Raw genomic sequence first — 18971 nt, 5'->3', positions numbered from 1 at the left:
GATGCGGGACTCGATCCAGGGACTCCAGGATCATGACCTGAGCCGAAGGCAGTCGCTTAACCAACTGAGCCACCCAGGCGCCCTTAAAATATTTTTTTAAAGATTTTATTTATTTATTTGACAGAGAGCGACACAGCGAGAGAGGGAACACAAGCAGGGGGAGTGGGAGAGGGAGAAGCAGGCTTCCCGCCGAGCAGGGAGCCCGATGCAGGGCTCGATCCCAGGACCCTGGGATCATGACCTGAGCCGAGGGCAGACGCTTAACGACTGAGCCACCCAGGCGCCCCTAGACTTTTTTTTTAAAGATTTTATTTTATTATGATTATTTTTTTAAGATTTTATTTATTTATTTGACAGAGAGAGACACAGCAAGAGAGGGAACACAAGCAGGGGGAGCAGCAGAGGGAGAGGGAGAAGCAGGCTCCCCGCTGAGCAGGGAGCCCGACGCGGGGCTCGATTCCAGGACCCTGGGATCATGACCTGAGCCGAAGGCAGATGCTTAACGACTGAGCCACCCAGGCGCCCCTAGCAGTTTTAATAAAGTCTGGCCAGCCACCTTTTTCACCTACATTCTGTAACTGATGAATTCTTGGCAAACTTGGAGGAATTTGGCAATTACAGAGTCAACATTTTCACCTGTGTATCCAGCCATGTATTTGACTGTGACAAGACATATCTCTCTACAAGGAAGTAAGCAAAGCAATAATGAGTCACTCAGTGTACAAATACAAACATTGCAGCTAGACATCTCTGATTGCCTCCCTGGCCCCCTAGAACCATTTCTTTCTTTTTTTTTGTTAAGTCACCATAATTCTTTATTTCTCTGGGGTATTTACTTTATAAAGTTACCAGATCAAGAAAATGTATACCTGGGCTTTAGTAGGACAGATGGTAAAAAACACCTTGAGGATGAGGTGATTTAATACAGATTGGGTGATAATACAACTAGGTGGATTTGTAACTGGTTCAATTACCAAAAGCAAACTGTGGCAGTTAACAGATGATTATAAACCTAAAGGGAGCATTCTAGAAACAGTATAGTATAATGATTACAAATTAGGCCTCTGGAGCCCAACTATCACAGTTTGAAGTTTGGCCCAGCCACTTATTGGCTGTATGACTTGGGGCAAGTTACTTTTCTTTGCTTCAGCTTTCTTATCTGAAATGAGGATGATAATAACAGTGTAGTAAGGATTTGATAGCTTGGGCTTGTTTAAAGCACACAGTAAGGAAGCCCTGTCTACTTCAGTATTTTGATCATGAATTTGCTAAAGTATAAAAACGTTTACTGATCAAGCAGTAGATTATGTGAAACTGGGAAGACTAAGAAATTCTTTGGGAGACAGAAGCTTGACAAGCTGGAACAATGGGCCAAATCTAGTAAGTGGAAACTTAACAGGGTGTATTACTCAGGTTCTTTGGCTAGGCATGGAAAAGGCACTCTATTTACTAGTCTCATTAGGTTGTATCCAGTGAGGGAGATAGAATTCCCCAAATGGAAATGACAATGCTATCTAAATAAATAAATGGAATGACAGATGCAGGGCACCCAAGTAGATGACAGTGTCCACTACCCAGGGATACATGTAAGGTTGAAAGTGAAAACCAGAGAAATACAAGGTCAGAAAATGTGGTTTGGCAGCTTCACAAAGAAACAAAAATACTTAGGAATTCGTGAACAGTCAGTTCAAATTGAGTCATAACTGGCAGTGCTGATGGGACATTGGTTTATCTTTCCCTGATTCCTATTTATTATTTTAACCTCAAGAGAAAACAGAGGAGTAGATGCAATCTTGCAAAGGAGGAAAATACGTAGGGGAATGTCTTTGGTCAACTCAGAAGAGGAAAGAAAGCTGGTGCACAATGAAAAGTGGACAGAGGTGGGGAAAGTAGGTGGTAAAACGTGTCTGCAGTACCCCTCTTCGGGCTGTAAGTACCAGAGGTGGGAGGCACGTTCGGGCTCTAGAGGGAACAACTCTTGCAGTTAGGCCGAGAGGCTGAGCTGGCACTCAGCTCTCATGTAGCATGGAAGGGACCCACAAGTCCCCATATGTATGCCCTTGAAGGGGCCAGAGCCCTGACTGACCCCATGTTCACTTGATAAAATCTTGGGATATGTTGGATGAAACATATCATTAAAATGAATTTCACATGTTTCTTTTTAAATGTGGCTACTAGGAAATATAAAATTACACATGTGGTTTGCATTTGTGGTTCGAATTACATTTCTACTGGACAGCGCTGCTCTAGAGGAAATGGGAAAGTGAGAAAATTTGAAATATTTAGTCATTTAAAAAGAAACTGAGTAAGCCTAAAGACACTGTTTCAGTCACCAGCTCCAAGTTAGTTTACCAGATTGGACTAACAAACAAATCAGCATACTTGATTCTATTCCCAAATATCCTATTCTTCATTCTTGACTGTTTTTGTACAAATCAGAAGCTATTCTATTCTTCAGTTCTTTCCCTGTTGGTTACCTGGAGTTTGATAAAAATGACTTTTGTTTTGAGCTTGCAAGAGGAATACATGTTGCGATTGAATGTGATGCACTTTCTAACCTTGATCCAGGAAAAGGGATCCTTGGTGCTCCAGGCATTGATTGATCCGGAATAATGAAGTCTGGCCAGCTTTGGGGCCCACTGTCCTTTGCCCAAGAAAGGAGAGAGATTAGATTCAGCTGTGTTGGTCCTAGACACTTAGGAATAAAATTGCTCTCTCTTCCTTTAAGATTTTATTTATTTATTTGAGAGAGAGAGAGGGAGGGAGCACATGAGTGGGAATGGGGTGGGGGAGGGGCAGAGGGAGAGGGAGAAGCAGACTCCCTGCTGAGCAGGGAGCCCGACGTGGGGCTTGATCCCAGGACCCTGAGATGATGATCTGAGCTGAAATCAAGAGTCAGTTAACAGACTGGGCCATCCAGGTGCCCCTAAAATTGCTCTCTTGAGAAAGGCTAAGCCTAGGTGTAGAGAAGATAAAGGCATAAAGCATAGTATTTTATTTTCTAAATTTAATAATTTCGTTTATTGTTAGCACCTCTAATTAGGTGACACTGGAATGTGTTACCAGTACTACAAAATGCTATCATTGTTTCTTCATTACACAATGTATGTTCCTTGTAGAAAAGTTAGAAAATGAAAAATAAAACGTAAGTAAAAATGAAAGTTAAAAAAAATCATCCTTTTGCCTAGAGAAAAATAATACTATTTTGGCATATAACTCTCAAGCCTTTTTCTTTTCTTTTTTTAAAGATTTTATTTATTTGAGAGAGAGAGCTCACATGAGCAGGAGGGAGGGGCAGAGGGAGAAGCAGACTCCCCGCTGAGCAGGGAGCCTGACATGGGGCTCAATCCCAGGACCCCGAGATGATGACCTGAGCTGAAGGCAGACGCTTAACTGACTGAGCCACCCAGGTGTCCCATCAGGCCTTGTTTTAAAAGGGCATTTTGTTCCCTCTAAAACAGGGGTTGACAAACCTTTTTCTGTAAATGGCCAGAGTGTAAATAATTTAGGCTTTGCAGATCATCTGGTTTCAGCTGTTGTTGTAGAGCTGTATGTGTCAATGTAAGATTTTATTTACAGACACTGAAATTTGAATTTCACATAATTTTCACATGTCATGAGACATTCTTCTTCTTTTTCTGCCCACTTAAAACTAGAAAAATAATTCTTAGTTTGAAGGCTATATAAAAACAGGCGGTGGGCTAGATTTGGCCTGTAGGCCATAGTTTGCTCACTGTTGCTCTAAAGCAATATTTGAGAACTGTCAATAGATCATATTCAAGCTTTACTATCACTGCTCATAGAAAAGTGTAGCTTCCTGCCACACTGAAGACAATGGACTCAAGGGGAGCACTAGGGAATGCAGGAACACTAGGGAATAAGGAGGTGGTAATGAGAAATGATAGTAGCTTGAACAGTAGGGATCAGAGAAGAGAAAATGGATTTAAGAGGCACTTATGGAGTAAAATTAATAGAAGCATGGAGATGGATGGGCTATCTAAATCTCTCCAACAGAAATAAAAAAAGATATAATCAGCCCAGTTTTTGGAGACAAAATAATGGTATTTACCATATTGTCCTGAAGCTGTAATCTGAAAATCTCGAATGCGTCCAGAAGCCATTCCCAGTGGAGTCTGACACTCTGAAATCAAAGGAGAGGAGCATGATAGCTAGCAGTACATAAATTCAGCTTCACAAATGCAAGCCAATGAAAATGGGAGAACACAAACAAATGGTCAACATTTTTTATTGTTTACTATTTGCTGAGAACTGTACTAAATATTTTACTGTACTATCTATGTCATTTAATTCACTCTAATAGGAAGGTGCTAGAACCTTCCACATTCTGCAGCTGAAGAACTCAGTGGTTCTCTTACTTGTTTAGGGTTAAATTTTGAACTCTTCCAAGCCATATTTGTAAGTTATCTTTGGTAACTGAACCAAAATTCAGTTTCAAATTTTGCTCTTGGAGATCTTGGAGCTTCACAAAGTTGTGAGAATTAAGCTACTTTTTAGCACCAGTTTGTTAAATATTTAGAGCTTCAGGTTCAAACTGTTCAAAGCTTCAAACATATCTGCCCTTCTCTGAGGACTCTGCTGATTTCTACCAGCAATATTCATTGTAGATTTGCTAATGACTGTGAGCTTGTATTTATTTCTTGACAAAAGCAGCCATCCTAGGAAGGAGGAAAGCCGTTTAGAAATAGGCTGAAGTGCTACTTACTTTTGCTGTACACCAGAAAAAGAGTGCTCATCCCAGCTTGTAGGTGTTCGCCAATAAGGCATTCTATCCGCCAAATTCCAACTTTGGATGGTAGCATTTCCACAGTCTCAAAAACACCTTATCAAAAAAAAAAGGAACAAAAACTATTTCATTTTACTGAAAAAGCATGAGATACATTGGTTTATGCAGAACATCAAAGGAAATCTACCTAAGTCAGTTCTTCCACTCTTGGACCCCTCAAAGCCAAAATGCTTGCTATGTGACCCCTCCAGTTTGGAGGTACTGGGGATTGAGTTCTGATAGCCCTGACCCCTGGGAAATGGGAGAGACAGGAGAAAGCCACTGCACTTTCAGGGTTTTTCAGAGCCAAAGGTTTTTTTTTTTTTCGCCCATCGACCAGATGTGAGCTCCCTGGGAAAAGGAAGTCAGGGTGAGGTCCTCGTGGACCTAGTCCACCAGGGCTGCCTTCAGGGCTAAAGTAACCCCAGCAGCAAGAAACTGAGGAATGAGTCACAAGTGACCACCTAGAATAAAGGTGCCAGTTGTAAGTAGATAAGAACTGTCCTATCATTTACTGAAGCAGCAGCCAGGTACAGGAAGAGAAGACTCAACCATACCTCCCTTTCCCAGTGTAGACATCTTGGAGTGGACATTGCAATTCTGGATTTGAACTATATTTGTGATGTAAAGTGACTGCTGGGTGTTTATTACTTAAGAGTGAGCAGAAAAGTCGCTGAACTTATTGGAATTTTTACACAGAAACGGGAAGTTTGCTCCCACTATTAAACCTGTTTTAAAGGGACAGTGGAAAGCTAAAATAAAGCTGTGTTTTGATCAATATTGTGAGTAGTGCTTAATCAATATACTGGTTACAGACATAAACAAATCACTCTGGATAACTACTAGTGCTGTGTGGGATTTGAGATGGGGGAAAATCCCCTTTTCCCAGGCAAGTGCTACAACATTAATTATCCATTTTTTTCTGTTCTATTTCCTTTATAGCACATTATCTGTATCTGAAATTATCATGTTTATTGGATAATTTATTTATTACATCTCTGTAGGGTAAAGTTACTTGAAAAAGTAAGTTACCTGAGATCAGGGACTTTATGTGCTTTGTTCACGGATTGCTTCCCCAGTGCCTAGACCAATTAAAGTAAGCATTCAAGTACAGTAGGTAGAAAAAAAAGAGTACAAATTAGCTCATACCTGGATAGAGGTTGTAGACTGCCATTTTATATTCCTCTTTTTTCCGTACAGTGAACACATGTCCACTGAAATGAATAGAATGGATGTTTTCATTGCTGCCCATGCTGAGCAGATACCATCGAATCTTTTGATCCTGAGCCATTACTAAGCCAGGTAGTGTATCCCTCACATAGCCATTGATTGCTGGAGGAGAACACAGAAAAGGCTGTTGAAATCTGTTACAGAAGTTTCTTTCCCTCTACTCCAGTAAAAAATATTGATTCCTATGAGGATTCCACTCCCATACATATAAGCTCAATTCATACACTGTCCAAGCCTCAGGCTCCAGGCTCCTTTGTTGTACTGCATGCTTCATTCCACACTGAGTAATAATTGGGAGTGGGATATATTACCATGGAAGCGGTAATTTTCTTTAAAAGTGGGATCCTCCTTCTGGATATTGCAGGGAGCTCTGCAGTTCCTTTCCAGGTTTTCAGTGAAGTACCAGCTCTTAGTCTCATCAAAAATAGTGAAAAACAGAGCAAATTCCTGCACTGTCACTTGTCTCCCGTGAGCAGGGTTCAGTGTGTTGCTGCGGCAGATCAGAAGGGGTCCAATCAAGCCTGAGTGCACATCTTTTTCCTGAGAGAGAACACATCAATCCTATGAATATAAGGTCCCTCACCTATGAACCAGCGTAGATTTCTTATCAACTTTTATGCCGCTCTAACCCACTCCTTATCTTCCCATAGTACAATCCTTCCTGTTTAGTAGATTCCAGAGTGATAGTTCTCAAACACAAAAATGATGGCACCTCTCCTATTGAAAGCTTCCCATTAAGCTTACAATAAATAGCAAAATTCTTAGCAGATAACACGAAGTCCATTTCTTTTAAACCAGTAAGTGGCCAGTGCTTACCAGATCAACATCAGAAAAATAAGCCCAGGCTTTGCAGTCAAACTCATCTTTAGTGGGTGCCATATGATGTTGCACTGTCCAAAAGTAAATTTTGGTTTCATTAGGGTTGACAAACTTTCTTCTAGGTTCTGCTCCTTTCCTCTGATCTTCCTCGTAAGAAATAAGGCTAGAATAGAAGGAGTAGGGACGAGAGGCCTGGTTTTTGAAAGTTACCTGCAGAGAAAAATTAAATACAAAATTTAAAAAAGAATTCGAGTATTATGTTTTAGGATCATATAAAGTCCTTGGCTTAGGGTTCACATCCCTAATAGTAATGCCTATTTTTGAGTTTTTCCAAATTATTTTTTTAAAAAGATTTTATTTATTTATTTGACAGAGAGAGAGACTGAGAGAGAGAACACAAGCAGGCAGAGGGAGAGGGAGAAGCAGGCTGCCCGCTGAGCAGGGAGCCCGATGCGGGGCTCGATCCCAGGACCCTGGGATCATGACCTGAGCTGAAGGCAGACACTTAACGACTGAGCCACCCAGGCACCCTATCCAAGTTCTTAATACCCAAAGGAAGTGGTACAGAGGACGGGTGTTGTCAGGACCAAACCTAAGGGTCTATCTATGGAGGAAACTGAGGAATTTTTTTTTTTTTTTGAAACTGAGGAATTTTTGAACTCTAAAATATTAAAGCATGAACTCAAAGTTGCAAAAGAGAAAATTCCTAAATACTTAAAAGCAACTGAAAAGTAAAAGGGAAAATATCACCCCAGGGGTTTTAAGAGAGCATAAGCCCAAGATTTAACACATATGGTTCTTTTTTTTTATTTGACAGAGAGAGAGAGAGATAGCAAGAGCAGGAACACAAGCAAGGGGAGTGGGAGAGGGAGAAGCAGGCTTCCCTCGGAGCAGGGAGCCTGATGCGGGGCTCGATCCCATGACCCTGGGATCATGACCTGAGCCGAAGGCAGACGCTTAACGACTGAGCCACCCAGGCACCCTAACACATATGGTTCTTATGACAATTCCAGGATGAATGCATATGATCTTTATTTATTTATTTATTTTTAATTTTATTTTATTATGTTATGTTAATCACCATACAGTACATCGTTAGTTTTTGATGTATTGTTCCATGATTCATTGTTTGCGTGTAACACCCAGTGCTCCATGCAGTACGTACCCTCCTTAATACCCATCACCGGGCTAACCCATCCCTCCACCCCCCTCCCCTCTAGAACCCTCAGTTTGTTTCTCAGAGTCCATAGTCTCTCATGGTTCGTCTCCCCCTCCGATTTCCCCCCCTTCATTTTTCTGAGAGCTTTCCCCCTAAGGTCAGGAACACAGCAGGGATGTCCACTCTCACCATTGCTGTTCAACATAGTACTAGAAGTCCTAGCCTCAGCAATCAGACAACAAAAAGAATTAAAAGGCATCCGAATCGGCAAAGAAGAAGCATATGATCTTTAAAAAAGACTTCAGATTTCAAAAAATTATACATGTTTCATAGGACATATGTAAACTAAAATAACCAAAACAGAAAAAGAATTGCTCACAATCCCATAATTTTAGATCCTTCTATATCCTTAATGTAAATAATCAATTGGGCCAATGGATGACTATTTTTGGAAAAGAATAAAACTACTTTCATTTTTGGCTCACACAATGCACCAAAATCACTTCTAGTCTACAGGAATTACTTAGGGATTAAAAGGTTAAATGTTAAGCAATTAAACTGTAAAATAAAGATGAAGAAAGTATAAGTGATTTTAAGAAAAAAAATCTTTCTATAGGGAAGGATTTTTATAAACATAAAAGGTATGTGTCATAAAGGAAAGATTTATGGGTTACTACCAATAATTCAAACCTGTTTTATTTCAAAAAACCGCTATAAATACAATTAAAAGATGACAAACTTGGAAAATGTATAGCATATAAGGTAATATAAATTGATAAGTACCCCCTCAGAAGGTCAAATGTGCAAAGGACATTAACAGATAATTCATTAGAGAAAGTCTTTTTTTTTTTTTTTTCATTAGAGAAAGTCTTAAAATGTTCATGTACATTGCACTTCTGGAATTTTGTCCTAGGAAAAGGGTTGTGAATGCAGCATTATCAAACTAGTGAAAACATAACAAACTATTTAAAAGTTGTTCAAAGTAAATGGCTAAGTATACCAAAAATTCATGTAATAGACTATTATGCCATCATTAAAAAAAGATATTTAGAGAGTCTTTCTAATGACATAAGAAATATTTACAATATGATATTTAGTCAAAAAAGAAGAGGTAGAAGGGTGGCACAGTCGGTTAAGCCTCTGACAATTGGTTTCGGCTCAGGTTGTGATCTCGGGGTGGTGGGATTCAGCCTTGCATTGGGATTCTCTCTCCCTCTCCCTCTGCCCCTCCTACTCTTGCTCTTTCTTTCTCTCTAATATAAATAAATAAATCTTTAAAAAAAAGAAAAGGTAAAATTACACACTGTATAATTTTGAACACGTAAAGAGAAGAATACATAAGACAAAGAGAACATACACCAAAATGGTAGTTATGGGATTATTTTTCAACTTCTTTATTTTCTATACTTTAAAATTCTTCAAAAGTAAGAATACATTATTTTTATAATCAGAAACAAAAATATATATGTAGGATTAATTTTCTTATAACTTTCACTGTCCTCAACTCACCATGATATTGTCTTCAACTTCTGCTCTTATATATGGTCCCACGAGTCCCAAGTGTTCGTTTAGTTCTCCACGGTATAAGGGCTGAGTAAAGGATCCATCAGTAAATTCCTGGAAAACCACCTTCTTGAACTGAGGGACATCCATACCTTGAGCCCTGGGAAAAAAAAAGCAGAGGAAAAGCAATATCTTCATGGACCAAAAACACCTCACATTCTTGCTCTCCCTGTATTTGAGACACTTGTCATAGAACTGATGATGAATTGGAGCAGAGAAGGGAGAAAGAAGAATTAAAGGTACTTCCAGGTTTCTGATTTGGGCAAGTGGATGGATGGTGATGCAACTCACTGAGAATAGGCAACCCTGGAGAAGTAGGTGGGGGTATACAGTTTTAAACACATGGGACAGCTATGTAAATTAAATTGGCAAATACAGAGGTTGAGAGCTCACAAAAGAGATCTAGATGAAGATCATCCATATTGAGACACTAATATTGAGACACTATCCAAATCATGTGAGTGGCTTATTAAAGCTGATAATCAATTTTGTTACGTCTTCATCTTTTTGGACAACTAAGCAACATTTTGCATAGTTAACCACCCCATCTTCCTGACATCTCTCTCCAGGCTTCGCTAGGATGTAAGTTCCATGAAGGCAGGGATTTTGTCTGTTTTGTCCACTGCTGTATTCCCAGCAGCTGGAACAAGTGTCTGGCACATAGTAGGTGGTCAAAAAATATTTGTTGAATGTTAAATGTATGTAGGACTCATAAACATATTCTCAATATAAGACAGCCCCAGGGTTCAATCCTTGGACTACTTTTCTTTACTTAAAAAAACACCTGGGGGCACCTGGCTGGCTCAGTCAGTAGAACCTGTGACTCTTGATCTCAGGGTTATAAGTTCAAGCCCCACGTTGGGTGTAGAGATGACATAAATAAACAAACAAATTTAAAAAAAGTTAGAAAATCTGTTAAGGGGTGCCTGGGTGCTCAGTCGATTAAGCATCTGCCTTCAGCTCAGGTCATGATCCCAGGGTCCTGGGATTGAGCCCCGCTTTGGGCTCCTTGCTCATGGGGAGTGTGTTTCTCCTTCTCCCTGACACTCCCCTAACCCAGGCGCCCCATAAATAAAATCTTTTTAAAAATCTGTTAAAATTGTGAACTAAAATTATACAATAAAGTACATAAAATATGTTTTGGTATAAAAATGTAACCACCATCCAGATCAAGAAGAACATTACCAGCAACACGGAAGGCTCACTCTGTACCTTTCCAATGACATACTTCCTCTCCACTAAAGGTAACCCCCATTATGATGTTTATGATAATTATTTCTTTGCTTTTCTTCACAATTTTACCGCTATGTACACTTCCCTAAAGAATACAGTTTAGTTTTGCCTGTTTTTGATGTAAATAGAACCATATTGTATATTCTTTTGTTTCTGGTTTCTTTCACTCAGCATTATGGTTGTAAAATTCATCTACATAGTCGTGTGCAGCTACAGTTTGTATTCCATTGTGTGAATATACCAAAATTATGAACATTCGAGTCATTTCTAACTTAATGCTTAACATAGTCCTGTTCCTGCTATGAATCTTCTTTTTTCTCCCTGGCTATGAACCGTCTTATACACATCTTTTGGTGAATGTATATATGCATTTCTGTGGGGCACATATCTAGGAGTGGAATTGCTGAGTATACATATGTTCAGCTTTGGTAGCTACTACCATGCTGTTTTCCAAAGTGGCTGTGCCATTTTCCATTTTTGTCAGCAATGTATGAGAGTTCCATTTACTCCAAATCTTTACAGGCACTCGATACTGTGTTTTTACACTTTTGCCCATTCTAGTGGTTGCACAGCAGTGTCTCTGTGGTTTTATCTCACATTTCCCTGATTAATAATGACGTTGAGCATCTTTTCTTGTGAGTACTAGGTATTTGAATTTCCTGTTTTTGGAATGCCTATCCAAGTTGATGTTATTGTTGTTTTTGCCAATTTTTCTATTGGGTAATCTTTTTTTCTTATTGAATCAAAGAGTACTCTATACAGTCTTTTTTTTAAAAGGTTTTATTTATTTATTTGACAGAGAGAGATAAAGTAAGAGAGGGAACACAAGCAGGGGGAGGGGCAGAGGGAGAAGCAGGCTTCCCATGGAGCAGGGAGCCCGATGCAGGGCTCGATCCCGGGACCCTGGGATCATGACCTGAACCGAAGGCAGACGCTTAACCGACTGAGCCATCCAGGCACCCTCTCTATACAGTCTTGATATGAATCCTTGTTGGCCTTTTGTGCTGCAAATATCTCACATTCTGTGGATAATCTTTTCATTCTTTTTTTAATATTTTGATGAGCATAGTTCATAATTTTAATGTACTGAAATTTATCAAAAAAATCCTTCATGGTTAGTGCTTTTTCTATGTCAATTCTCTCCCTACCCTGAGGCTATTAAGATAGTCTCTTATTTTTCTTTCTAAGAGATTTATAGTTTTATGCTTACATTTAGACTTATAGCCCAATGTGAGTGGGTTTTTTGTATGGTCTAAGTTAGGGATCCAATTTAATGTTCTTCCATATGGATATTAAAATGTCCCAGCACTTTTTAGCACCAGTCTATTGTGTCAAAGTCTCTCAGCTTTTGTTTTTCTAAAAACATCTTTATTTCAACTTCATTTTGAAATGTTTTCTCTGGGTTTAGAATTCTAGGTTAGCATTTTTCTTTCAGTATTTTTCATTTTAAAGATATCATTCTGTTATCTTCTAGTATTGTGCTGTCAAATGGGTAGCCACCAGCTATGTGTGACTATTTAAACTAATTAAATTTAATACAATTAAAATTCAATTCTTCAATCACACTAGCTACATTTCAAGTACTCCATGGCCACATATGATTAGTAGTTACCATATTAGTGAAGATCTACAACATATCCATCATCACAGAAAGTTCTATTGGACAGTGTTGTTTTAGTAGTTAGAAAAGTTGGCTATCAATCTTGTTGTTCCTATGGAGGCAATGTATATTTTTCCCTCTGGTTTTTAATAGTTTCTCTTTATCCTTAGTTTTCTTAAGTTTGATTATTTGCCTACATGCAATTTTCTTTGTACTTAATATGCTTTGGGTATACTTAGCTTATTGAATCTGTGACTTGACATGGTTCATCAGTTTTGGAAAATTTTTAGACATTCAATTTTTTTCCTGTCCCATTTTCTACATGCTCTCCTCCAAGGACTCCAATTATATTTATGCTGTATCATTTGAGAGTGTTTCTCTCACCTGTCTCTTATACTCTATTCTGTTCTTTTCATTTTTTTCCTTCCTATGCTTCAGTTTGGATATATTTGCTTGACCCTAATCCTGTCTTTCGCAGTGTTTAGCCTGAAATTATACTCATCCAATGAGTTTTTAATTTTAGATGTTGTATTTTCCAATATTTTAGAATGACAATTTGAGTTTTTAAAAATAGATTCCATTTTCCAACTGTAATTCTCCATCTTCTTATCAGTATGATGAGGGATAGAAGCAGAAAAATGTTCACCTTTAGCCCAGAAGGCTGACCTATAGCCTGCATAGTTCCAATAAAGATCAAATATGTGCTGGTTGCTACATTCTTAAATGGTCTCATGACTGCCTGTACATCTCTCCAATAGTTAATATTGAGCTGAATGATAAGCACCAGAGAAATGTGACAGTTTTACAAGTAGAAATTTGAAGAAGACATTTATGATCTAATACTCCCTGCACATCCCTGCCCCCTTAAGCCTAAGCATATAACCACCAGCTTCATGTTATAGAAAATGCACCTTTTTACACTTAAAACATCTCAAGAATTATTTCTTGACCATTCGCTCGTGGCCCCACATCAAGGATTGTCCATCTTTCCACTATTTTCTTTAAAATATTAATTATCCCTGTTTCTCAGGCATGGCCCTCTTAGACTTTTGATTGAGAGCTTAGAAAGTCTTTGGTCCCTCAGCACTTAAGGCATTTCAGCAAAGCCCACCAAGAAAGAAAACAACTAATGATCATCACTGCAACTAGGTGGTCCTCTCCCACTTAAATTTTAGTGCATCTAATTCTTATTGCTCCACAGCTCTCCAAAGATTTTTAAAATATGGATTTTTAAAGTTTATCTAGTTTTTATAGTTGTTGCAGCAGGAGTGTTAGCCTGCCATGACCTATTCTCTACCCAGAAGCAGAAGACCCACTACCTTTCTTTTGGCTAATATTTGCAAGGCATGCCATTTTCCATCCTTTTACTTTCAGCCTTTTATACTCATGTTTTAGATGTGTACCTTGGAAACAGCATCTAGTTGTATTTTGTTTTGTTTTAAAAAAGCCCAAATTGGAGTCATTTGTCCCCCGCCCCCAACAGCAAATCAAGGCTCACAGTCTCAACCAATCCCAGGAATGTGACCTTTTAACAGTCAGTCTGAGATTTCCAGATCAGCACTAGTGAGGTCATCTGCATGATAAAAATCCTACTGTTCCCTTCTCCCCAAATAGAAGAGATCCTGGGCTGAAATGACCCTTTTCTTGTACTAATAACCTCCTTGCCCCACCCTCCTGCCTAGAAAAACCCGTTTTGTACCACTTCCATTTTGTACCACTCAGAGCATCTCTCTACTTGCTAGATAGGATGTTGCCTGATTCATAATCACTTAATAAGCTGATTTATTTGATTTTTGTTTTTTTAACAGATTTGGTGGCAGCAATGGGATCCAAAGTGAACCTCTGATAGCATTCAGAAGCAACAAGAAGCACAGGTGTGGCACCCCATGAACCCTTTTAAGTTCACTGTCTTTCTTGCTGTTTCCAAGGGTCATTGGTCAGTTCCTCAGTTGATTTCCGCTTTTTGTTTTCAAGCTCCCCATCTAATTGGCTTTCCAATCCAGGGTTAATGGGTCAGTCTAGACTGACAGGAGGCTCTAAGGAAGAGCCAGTCTTCAGCCCTTGGTCCAGTCCACAATTCCATGTTGGAATCCCTTCCCCATTTCCAGTCTGCAGTCTTTTGCTGGTTTAGTCCTTTCCTCAGTTCTAATCTGCTGTCTCTATTAATGGAGTCTCCTGGTTTAGTCCATGTTGGGAATTGCCGGAGGTGCACAAAGGCCTTCTAATGGCCAGGCTGCAGTAACATTTAAACTACAGTCTTCGGTTTTGTCCCTGGATTCCATGTTGGGAATTCCTGATGGTTTAGTTTGCAATTCCCCATTGGTTTGGAATTATTCCCCAGATTCCACATTGGGAACTGCTGGTGGCAGCTGCAATTCTCTATTTGTTTGGAATCAGTCTGCAGTCTCCATTCTTTTAGGCCTACTGGTTTAAGCCTGTCCCCAGTCCCTAGTTTGCTGGGTACTGTTGGTGTCCACGGTTCTGTTTCCATAGTTACTGTTGCATATGAGGTAAAGGCTGTCACAAAGAAAGTATCTCAGAAGCCAAAAGGCTTAGGTATTAGTTTGGCTCTGAGAAACTCAAAGGCCTAGCTAAACAAATGGGATCCTTTGTATCCAGAGAGTTGAGCAAGCCAGCTTGTTTTAAGTATAAGAACTATAGTACCGGGACGCCTGGGTGGCTCAGTCGGTTAAGCGTCTGCCTTCGGCTCAGATCATGATCCCAGAGTCCTGGGATCGAGTCCCGCATCGGGCTCCCTGCTCCGCGGGGAGTCTGCTTCTCCCTCTGCCTCTGTCTCTCTCTCTGTCTCTCATGAATAAATGAATAAAATCTTAAAAAAAAAAAAAAAAAAAGAACTATAGTACCAGAAGTTGCAGATACTTAGCAAGGTGGCAAAGCAAAGCCTACAACCCAGTTCTTTGGGGGAATTGGAGACACCTGTTTTTGCTTTGCAAATCTCTGCAGGGTCAAAGGTATGGTTCTAGAAGTTCAAAGTTCACTTGCCCTTTTTGCCAATCCTCCAAACCTCTGCTGATTCCTCTCAAAATGCTTGAAAAGATCAAGACACTGGAAACAGAATTATCCTGCACTTAATCTGTGCCTTTGGGTTGTAAATTTTCTTTTTTTAAAAGATTTTATTTATTTATTTGTCAGAAAGAGAGAGAGAGCACAAGCAGGGGGAGCAGCAGAGGGAGATGGAGATGCAGGCTCCCCGCTGAGCAAGGAGCCTGAATAGATCCCAGGACTCTGGGATCATGACCTGAGCCAAGGCAGACACTTCACCAACTGAGCCACCCAGGCACCACTGTGATGTAAATTTTCTATTTCCATCTTATCTAGGACTTGAGAGCCATCTTTTGACATGAAAACTTTAGGGAGGAGTATCTCATCAGAAGGAAGAAAAAGGGACAGAGGGAGGTACTTGGAAATTAAGCCTAAATGTCCTCTCCATTAATATTAGTAAAAAGAAAAGTTGTAAGATCTTCGTGTTTCTGTGTGTCCATATATCTATATAAATGTAAATGTGACAAGTTTTTCTACATCTGGATAGTATTGCTAAAATTAATTTGTAAAAATGCTTTATTTAGTTGGTTTGAAGGCCAGCACTTATAAGGATTGGGCAATCTAAAATTTTTGAAAAGACAGAAACTAACCTAAATGTTTTTCAAGTTCACATGCTCTGGGATAATCTTCAGTCAAGTTGTTTCCATTAAAAAGTATTGATTTTTAAAATAAATAGCTTAGGGGCGCCTGGGTGGCTCAGTCGGTTAAGCGACTGCCTTCGGCTCAGGTCATGATCCTGGAGTCCCGGGATCGAGTCCCGCATCGGGCTCCCTGCTCGGCGGGGAGTCTGCTTCTCCCTCTGACCCTCCCCCCTCTCATGTGCTCTCTCTCATTCTCTCTCTCTCTCAAATAAATGAATAAAATCTTTAAAAAAAAAAAAAAAAAATAAAATAAATAGCTTAAAATTGTGACACACAAAATAACAAATGGCCCATAAAACGTTCTCTTCTTCCAAAGGATTTATGATGCATTATCATTAACCAGTCCTTTACTACTAAACTTACATGGCCAATCGAGATAGTTCTGAGATTGTTCTTCCACCACTGATTAAGACTGAGGTGGCAGATATTAGGGATTACATTCGTTTAACTTTCTGAGCAGACTTTGTGACCCTGTTAGCCACAGAAGTCTTTGAGACACCCACAGCAATGGTCTGTCTCATGTTATGAAGAGCAAAATGGCCCAGAGGAGGATATCCAAAGAAGCACCCAATACATATGGGCTTGACAGGAACTATATCAACAAATTTCAAGAATTTGGGGTCATCTTCCAGCTTCTTCCCAGAACAGTAATCAATCTTCTTCAGCTCAGCAAACTTGCAAGCAATGTGAGGTGTATGACAATCCAGCACATGTGCATAGACAGCACTGATTTGGCCCAGATGGATCAGGGTAATCACCTGAGCTGAGAAGCCAGCTACTTCCATTGGTGGGTCATTTTTGCTGTCACCAGCCATATTACTACAACAAACACCTTTGATAGATACATTCTTTTTTTTAAGATTTTATTTTTAAGTAATCTCTATACACAACGTTGGGCTCGAACCCACAACCCCAAGATCAAGAGTCGCCTGCTCCACTGACTGAGCCAGCCAGGTAACCCTGACAGATACGTTCTTGATATCAAAGCCCATACTGTTTCAGGAAAAGCTTAACTCAAAGCTTCATGGTGCATTTTGACAGACTTGACTTCAGTTGTAACACTCAGCTCACAAGGAGAGTACTAATACCACCAATTTTGTAGACATACTAAAGGGGCAGACAAAGGGGCTTGTCAGTTGGATGATCTGCTGACAGGAGGCAATCCAGAGTTTCAAGCAGCATGGTTCCACTGGCATAGCTATCTTTTTTAAAATTTAATTAATTTTTATTATTAACATATTATTGTTAAATAATATGTTATTTAATGTATTATTTGTTTCAAGGGTACAGGTCTGTGATTCATCAGTCTTACATAGCTATTTTTTTTTAAGATTTTATTTTTATTTATTTGACAGAGAGAGACACAGCGAGAGAGGGAACACAAGCAGAGGGAGTGAGGGAGGGAGAAGCAGGCTTCCAGCTAAGCAGGGAGCTCGATGCGGGGCTGGATCCCAGGACTCTGGGATCATGACCTGAGCTGAAGGCAGACGCTTAACGACTGAGCCACCCAGGTGCCCTATCTTTGTGGGTGATGTTTCATTTCTTGAATCAAGGCATGTTAGCACTTGGCTCCAGCATTTTGTCATCACTCTAGCCAGAAATTGGCACAAATGCTACTGTGTTGGGGTTGTAGCCAAATTTCTTAATATAGGTGCTGACTTCCTTAACATTTTCCTTATATCTCTTCTGGCTGTAGGGTGGCTCAGTGGAATCCATTTTGTAAACAACAATTAGTTTTTCACACCCAGTATGTAAGCCAGAAGGCCATGCTTATGGGTCTGCCCATTCTTGGAGATATCTGCTTCAAGTTCATCAACATAAGCAGCAACAATTAGGAAGCACTGTCAGCCTGAGATGTGCCTGTCCTCATGTTATTGATGAAGTCTCTGTGTTTTGGGACATCAATGATAGTCACATAATACTTGCTAGTCTCCAGCTTCCAAGGGGAGATACCAAAAATGACCACACTCACTTTTGGCCTTCTGTTTGTCTGAGACCCAGGCATACTTGAAGGAGCTCTTTTCCATCTCAGCAGTCTCCTTCTCAAATTTTCAATGGTTCTTCTGTTGATCCCACCACATTTGTAGATCAGATGGCCAGGAGTGGTGGATTTGACCAAATTTACATGTCCAAGGATGACAGTGTTGATATGAGTTTTTCCTTTCCAATTTAGGGGTGGTTTTCCTTTCTAAAATAGGGGTGGTTTTCATGACACCTGTGTTTAGGTGGCAAACCCATTGTGAAAAAAGTAATTATATCTTAGAGCTCATAAAACATTTTACCACAGTTTATACAAACAATATTTATATTTACCCATATATTTACCCTTTCTTTTTTAGTCCTTCTTGCCTTTCACCTCTTTCATTCAGTATCACTTTCCTATTGTCTCAATTACATCATTAGAATATTTTTAGTGGGTTTTTGCTAGGGTGAGATTTCTCTGTTTCTATTTGTTGGAAAATGTTCTATTTTGCCTTGATTTTTGAATCATATTTTTGATGGGCAGTTACTGTATTTCAATGCCTTCTAGATATCATTCCCGTTTTCTATGTTTAATTAGCACTATTGAAAAGTCATCTTTCTGTATCTTGTTTGAATGTATGCTGTATTTTTTCTTTGGCTGCTTTTAAGACTTTTGGGTTTTCTGAAGTTTCACTCTGATGAAAAATGCCTAGGTGTTGATTTTTTTAATTCATCCTGTTTGGGATTTGTTGAGCTTCCTGAATCTGTGCATTGATGACTTTTTTTTTTTTCTTCTTTTTTTTTTTTTATTCTTATGTTAATCCCCATACATTACATCATTAGTTCTAGATGAAGTGTTCCATGATTCATTGTTCGTGCACAACACCCAGTGCTCCATGCAGAACGTGCCCTCCTCAA

General features: G+C 39.5%; 1 protein-coding gene across 11 annotated transcripts in view; it reads right to left on the bottom strand.

The window, feature by feature from the left end:
- The window catches only part of F8 (coagulation factor VIII), a 133697-nt gene that overhangs the window by 27629 nt on the left and 87097 nt on the right, over positions 1–18971 (bottom strand). For 10 of the 11 annotated variants that reach the window (XM_081807991.1, XM_031031877.2, XM_031031875.2 and 7 more), the window contains 7 exons: positions 9501–9654; positions 6830–7042; positions 6325–6553; positions 5933–6115; positions 4724–4840; positions 4070–4141; positions 2559–2644 (listed from right to left, as the gene is read on the bottom strand). In XM_081807991.1, coding sequence (XP_081664117.1) covers positions 2559–2644; positions 4070–4141; positions 4724–4840; positions 5933–6115; positions 6325–6553; positions 6830–7042; positions 9501–9654 — 1054 coding nt within the window. Of the gene's footprint in view, positions 1–480; positions 681–2558; positions 2645–4069; positions 4142–4723; positions 4841–5932; positions 6116–6324; positions 6554–6829; positions 7043–9500; positions 9655–18971 lie in introns of those variants that run through there. The other variant, XM_031031878.2, reaches the window with a different exon arrangement.

Source organism: Leptonychotes weddellii, chromosome X, assembly GCF_054177405.1.
Source record: "Leptonychotes weddellii isolate Sample4059 chromosome X, ASM5417740v2, whole genome shotgun sequence".
NCBI classification, from domain to species: Eukaryota; Metazoa; Chordata; class Mammalia; order Carnivora; family Phocidae; genus Leptonychotes; species Leptonychotes weddellii.
This window is presented reverse-complemented; position numbering and strand designations above follow the sequence as displayed.